This window comes from Pan paniscus, chromosome 7 (assembly GCF_029289425.2).
Source record: "Pan paniscus chromosome 7, NHGRI_mPanPan1-v2.0_pri, whole genome shotgun sequence".
Lineage (NCBI taxonomy): Eukaryota > Metazoa > Chordata > Mammalia > Primates > Hominidae > Pan > Pan paniscus.
Window position 1 is genome coordinate 161,268,805 of NC_073256.2, and position 6,736 is coordinate 161,275,540.

The 6,736-nt window shown below is 55.6% G+C and overlaps 1 protein-coding gene across 1 annotated transcript in view; it reads left to right on the plus strand.

Moving 5' to 3' along the window:
- LOC106635082 (IQ motif and ankyrin repeat domain-containing protein 1) overlaps positions 1 to 6,701 on the plus strand; it is a 28,659-nt gene extending 21,958 nt beyond the window's left edge. Inside the window, exon 3 of the mRNA XM_063606977.1 lies at positions 237 to 6,701. Within this exon, the coding sequence (XP_063463047.1) occupies positions 237 to 278 (42 nt within the window). The 3' untranslated portion in view covers positions 279 to 6,701. The remainder of the gene's footprint in view (positions 1 to 236) is intronic.
- Positions 6,702 to 6,736: the final 35 nt, after the last annotated feature.

A 6,736-nucleotide genomic window follows, 5' to 3' on the forward strand; every position in this document is an offset into this window, starting at 1 on the left:
TACATTTCTGTATCAACCAGGATAGACTAGGATGTTGATATGTTTTGGATCTATGTCCCCACCCAAATCTCATGTCAAATTGTAATCCTCAGTGTTGCAGGAGGGGCCTGGGGGGAGGTGATTGGATCATGGGGGCTGATTTCCCCATGGTCTTCTCACAATAGTGAGTTCTCATGAGATCTGGTTGTTTAGAAGTATGTAGCACCTCCCCCTGCTCTCTCTTCCTCCTTCTCTAGCCATGTAAAATGTGCCTGCTTCCCCTTGGCCTTCTGTCATGATTGTAAGTTTCCTGAGGTCTCCCTAGCCATACTTCCTGTACAGCCTGCAGAACCGTGAGTCAATTAAACCTCTTTTCTTTATAAATTACCTAGTCTCAGGTAGTTCTTTTTAGCCATGTGAGAATGGACTAATACAGATGTGCTGTGGAACATGCAGTCTCCAAATCTCAATGGTATAAAACAAAATGAGTTTATTTTTTACTTATGCTACATGTCCATTGAGGGTTAACAGGGGGCTTCTGCTAACTGTAGTCTGTTAGGGACCCAGGCTGACAGAGCAACCACCATCTTGAATATTGCTGGTCAGTATACCAGAGGGAAAGAGCTGAGGAGGGTCTAGCACAAACACTTCTACTTATAGCTCATTGGTCAGATCTAGTCATTTGGCTCCAACAAAACCACAAATTGGTCAGGAAGTGTAATCCTATACTATGTCTAGAAGGTGGAAGGATGGACGCGTTTGATGATCAGCACTAGTAACTTACCACAGTTTTTTTACCCTCTTTTCTGTATTTTCCATCCTTTTGTTTTGAGTTTATTCTGGATATTTTCTTGTGACATGTCTTTCAGTTTACTAATTCTCTCTTCAGCTGCATCTAGCTAGTTATTAAATCCATGCACTTTGTCCTTAATTTTGGTTATTTTAATTTTCATGTCTAAAATTTTATTTGGTTGCAGCTCTCTGCTAAAATCAATCTAGTCTCTCTTTGAGCACAGTAAATATAGTTATTTGAAAATCTGTAGCTAACTCTAATATCCTGATCCCTTGTGGAGCTATTTCTATCATTTGTAGTTTCTGCAGATATTTGTTTATATTGCCTTGTATTTTCCTGTGCCTTTGTACTGTATCTTTTTTTTTTTTTTTTTTTTTTTTTTGAGACAGAGTCTTCCTCTGTCACCCAGGCTGGAGTGCAGTGGCATGATCTCAGCTCACTGCAACCTCTGCCTCCCAGGTTCAGCGATTCTCATGCCTCAGCCTCCCGAGTAGCTGGGACTACCAGTGTGCAGCACCACATCAGCTCATTTTTGTATTTTCAGTAGAGACGGGGTTTTGCCATGTTGGCTAGGCTGGTCTTGAACTCCTGACCTCAAGTAATTTGCCCATCTCAGCTTCCCAAAGTGCTGAGATTATAGGCGTGAGCTACCAGACCCAGCCTTTTTTATTTTTTATTTTCTTTGAGACAGGGTCTTGCTCTGTCACCCAGGCTGGAGTGCAGTGGTGTGATCACAGTTAACTGCAGCCTTGACCCCCTGGGTTCAAATGATCCTCCTGCCCCAGCTTCCCAAGTAGCTAAGACTACAGGCTTGAGCCACCATGCCCAGCTATTTTTTTTTTTTTTTCTCTGAGACGGAATCTTGCTCTGTCACCCAGGCTGGAATGCAGTGGCACGATCTCAGCTCACTGCAACCTCCACCTCCTAGGTTCAAGCAATTCTCCTGCCTCAGCCTCCCAAGTAGCTAGGATTACAGGCACCTGCCACCACACCTGGCTAATTTTTGTATTTTTAGTAGAGATAGGGTTTCACCACGTTGGCCAGGCTGGTCTCCAACTCCTGACCTTGTGATCTGCCTGCCTCAGCCTTCCAAAGTGCTGAGATCACAGGCGTCAGCCACCGTGCCCGGCCTAATTTTTTTTATTTGTTTGTAGAGACAGGATTTTGCCATGTTGCCCAGGCTGGTCTTCAACTTCTGGGCTCAAGTAATCTGCATGCCTCGGCCTCCCAAAGTGCTGGGATTACAGGCATGAGCCACCTTGCCTGGCCATGTCATACGTTTTATTGGTAGGAATCATTTGAAGCCTAGAAAGGTATTTTTCACTCTTTTTTCACTGAGGATTTAGGTTTTGCCATGTATTGGGGGTACCAGCAGTCTGGAGTCACTTCACCAACTTCAGGGATTAAGATGATTTGAAGCTAAGCTGAAGTCAACCTTACTCTGAGGTTACTGTCCTTAGGACCCCAAAGTGAGGATTAAATTTGCATATTCATAAATTCCTTCATTCACCCACCCACGTTTATATTTGCAAATTTATATTTACAAATATAGACAGAATCATTGATAAATAAATGTGCAGAAGAATGTGCATAAATGAATATGTCTATATACTCATCTCTCCTATTTGTTTACCCATTTATCTGTCCAAACAATCAGGTATATGCTAATGTATGAATTAGCTCATCTGTTCATGATTAGCCCAGCCACTGGACCAACCGACAAGACCTGAGCTGGGAGCTGTTCTAGGTCCTTAGGACCCATCCTTGAACAAAACAAAGTCCCTTCTGTCACAACTCACAGTGCAGTGGAGATGCCAGGCTACCAGGGCGGGCAGGGCTGGGCTGGAATTTTAAGAAAGGTGGCCAAGGTGGGCTTTGCTGAGAAGGTGACATACAAGGGAAAACTTGGAGGGGAGGGAATGAGAGCTGTGAACGTCTGAGGAGCTTCCAGACAGGAGGACTGGCCAGTGTAAGATCCTGAGGGGGACAAAGAAGGAGCCCCTGTGGCTGCCAGGGAATGAGGCACAGAGGCTGGAGGATTTGGGGGCTGATCGAGGAATACAGGACCAGGAGAGGGCAATAGCACGCAGTGAGCTTTATTCTGGTGGCACTTGGACAGGTTTTCATGGAGGGCTTGACGCCTAGGGGAAACTGCTCAGAAGCAGGATGGGGCACCAGAGAGCTCCAGAGGGCAGCCCAGCCTGAAGGCTTTTGTAGCCCCAGGGTTTGTCTCATCCACCACTGGCAGATGTGGGTTCAGTTTTGCAGGGTATTCAAAGCAAGCAGGGTCTAAATGTCTAGAAATATGCATATTTGGGCTCTATTTAAAGCAAATGTCTGTGTAAAATTTTGGTTTTGGCCCTGGTGGGCTTTGAACTTTTGGTCCTAGCTGCTGGGAAGCAGATAGCACAGGGCCAGTCCTCAGGCCGTGGTTAGCCTGTGGATCCACCCGGTGGCCGTGGAGGTGAGTTTACCACGTGTCTGCATGTCCCTGGCCCCCCACAGACCTGCAGACCCCCTATACTGCCCCTTCTCTCCATCTCTGCCCCCTGCATCTGTAGACAAATGCTTAAGTCAGCACCGACTCAGCCAGGATGGCAGTTACCCGAGGCCACGCCGCGCCACTGCTTCTCTCCCTCTCGTCTGCTGTGTCTCCCTCCCTCCCATGCATCTGTGAGTTCTTCCCGGTTCTGCCCACATTCAGTCTCCCTGTTTGCACTTGTCTGTGGCCAGTCTCCTGGAAGAGCTACAGGGAACTCATCCTGCCCCCGCTCTTTCCCCTCAACCTGTCTTCATCCTTCCCATGCCACGAACCCCTTGCTCTGTGGGAACGCCGGTGGCTCACCCGCGCACCCCACCTCCTTCCCCTCATCCTGTCTTCATCCTTCCCACGCCACAAACCCCTTGCTCTGTGGGAATGCGGCCGCTCACCCGCGCACCCCTAACGCAGTGCCTTCTGCTTGCTCCATGGCCCGTGTCTGTCCACCTCCACCTGGCCCCGTCGCCAGGCCTGCCACACCTTCTCGGTCTGTTCTTGGTTGTGGCGCCCACCTTCAGCCACCTGCTCTTCTTCTCCCAGGCCTCTGCTCTCCAGCCAGCAGCTCCTCGGGCCCCGACTGTTTCGCAGGCCTAATTCCGAGTCTCCCTGCCCCACCCGGCCCTTCTCAGCTACCGCCTTGCCTCCTTCCGCTGTCGTCCAGCTATTAGGGAGCTGGCCACACTAGACAACAGGCCCTGGTCACCCCTGCTTCCCAGAGCAGGAAGGGGCAAGTGGCATTCACACACGGAGCCACCCACGAATAGCTTCCTGGTCAAGCGTGATGCCGGGACTGGCCCGCCACCAGGCGCATGTGGACCTGCTCTGAGCTCCTGCTCTTCCTTCCTCCTCACTGTGACCCCTCCAAGCATCACCCCTGCTCCACAGACAAGGAAGGCCAGGCACAGGAAGTCAGGGACTCACCCGGGGCCGCTGGGCTTTGAGCCTGGCTCTCTGCACCTACTCCTTGCTCCTGGAGTGCTGGGGACTCAGGAGGGTGAGAGGCAGCGGCGGCCCCAGGGATTGTGTCCTGCAGGCAGAGATCTGTGGGAGGCCACAGAGGAGGGAGCTCCAGTGTGCACATCCTGCGGGCCAGCCTCCTACTCAGGAAGCAGCAGTGGCAGCCGAGGCCTCAGGCGTGTACTTGAGTCTGACAGAGGCGGGAAGCCTGGGCCAGGTCCTGGGGGACTGAAGGGGAAGGAAGCCCTTGGAGGCCCAGCCACAGGAGCAGGTTCCTGCTTGGACTTGGTCAGGGAGCCCAGGAGAATTCCCAGTGGCCTGGGTGGCCTGGGCTTTGGGGACAGCAGGCCCACAGGGGCTCACGCTTTGGGGCCCACCACGCACCAGCTGTGAGCACTGAGGCCCTTTCTGCATAATGGCACCCTTTCTCCCAGATGGGAGAGCAACAGTTCCTCTCCAGGCTGAGAAGACTCGGAACACGCACTGAGTGCCCGACAAATGTCGTCCGTCACTAGGTGGCCTCACTGGACACAGTGGTGAGCGTGCTGCACTCCTGGGACCTGAGTCTCACGGAGGCTCCAGAACATGGAGGCCGAGCAGCAGCGCCGGGCCCAGGAGGCCCAGAGGCCCAAGGAGGCCGAGGCTGAGCGCTGTGGCAGGCAGGAGGGGTGTGGGAGGTGCTGGCGAGGGGCGCTGGCAAGGGGCGCTGGCAGGGAGCCCGGGCAGGGGGTGCTGGTGGGGGCGCTGGCGGAAGCCTCTCTCCCAGCTCATTCCTGCTCCTTAGTATGACCCTCAAGGTCCAACAGCTGGCCAGGGAGCAGCAGCAGTGTCACAAGGAGGTGAGTGTGACCTCAGGGAGGAGCCAGGAAAAGAGGAGGGAGAGCCGGGTGGGGAGGAGGGGGAGCTGAGGGAGGGCCAGGAAGCTGGGGGAAGAGCCAGGAGGGGAGGTGTCCTCAGGCCCCTGGGCCAGGAGTGACCTGGTCGGAGGATACTGGTCAGCCTTGCCAGGGCCTGCCCGTACGCCCACCCAGCTGCAACAGGCCTACTGTGAGCTGAGCCGGAGGGTCTCAGAGCACGACCAGTGTGAGTGGAGGTGCATGGACAAGACCAAGCTCACGCTGCAGGTGGGGGCCCGTGGTGGACTTGATATGCCCCTGTGTCCTCAACACCCCTCCTTGTTCCAAACCAGCCCAGAGCTCCCCGTCCCAGGCCTGGGGTTTTCCCTCTTAAACATGGGGAGTCACCAGCCGACAGTGGCCTGCTTGGGGTGGGGTGGGGAGGAGGCTCGGGCAGGTGCCCTCTCCAGCCAGAGCATGGGGCAGGGCAAGCAACAGTCAGTGTGGCCTCCTCCTCCAGGCCATCAAGGACACAGAGGCCCAGGTGGACAGGCTGCGGCAGGAGGCCCAGAAGGCCGAGGCGCTGGCTATGGCCAGGCTGGAGCTTCGGGAGCAGACGCAGGAGGGTGGGCCTGGCATGGGGCGCCGGCTGGGGGCTGGGACATACAGCCCAGGGTGGGGTCCGGCGTCGGGCTTGCGTGTCAGCTGCACTCTGCTACCCCGACGGGAGGAAGAGGCGCCTGGGCTGAAGTGCCAGGTCACCGAGCTGCACGATGTGCTGATGAAAGATGTAGGCAACCGCATCCGTGCCGACGGCCGGTCAGTTCTCCGGGCCAGACGTGGGTGATTTGGGGTTTGGACAGACAGCAGTGACCTGATGGGTGTCCCCAGGTGGCCTCTTGTTATTGACCCTTCGGGCCAGGCGGCCACCTTCCTGCGCTACCAGGATACCAACTATGTGGACACGGTGAACCCGGAGCACCTGAGGCCGGAGAGGATGCGGCTGGTTCTGCTGGGGGCTCTGCGGTGAGGCAGGCAGGGTGACAGGTACACCCCACCCCACCTCCCTAGCCCCACCCTGGCCTCACCAGCCTCATGGGGCAGGTATGGGAAACCGCTGGTGTTCGACCTGCGAGAGGAAGACCTGTTCCCAGTCGTGCAGCGGCAGCTGGAGGCGGTGCAGCCTGGCCTGGCGCAGGCACTGCTGAGCCGTGGCCTGCTGGAGCAGGAGAGGTACTTGTCGCTGCTGCGGCCCACGGACGGGCCTGAGTGAGTATAGCCCCACGCAGTTCCAGGAGCAGCGGCTGGAGCACTTCCGCCTCTTTTTCGTCACCAAGGTCCAGTGGCCGCCAGCTGAGCAGCTGCAGGTGCTGCTCCCAGTGCGCGTGCAGCTGCCAGGCACAGGCCTCTAGTGCTGGCCCCAGTCCCAATAAAACGTGCGCCCCGGGGCGCGGTGCTGCATCTGTGCTGTGTGCGTGGGGGCAGTAGTGGCGTGTGCGAGTCCAGGACTCCGGCAGTCCCGGGCCCCGGCCGGCAGACATGGGTCTGCAGGCACTTGGGGGAGGCCCTGCTGGGGATGGACAGCCCGCCCGGCCGACCCGTGCGCAGTGAGGCGCAGCGGGAGACGTGGGA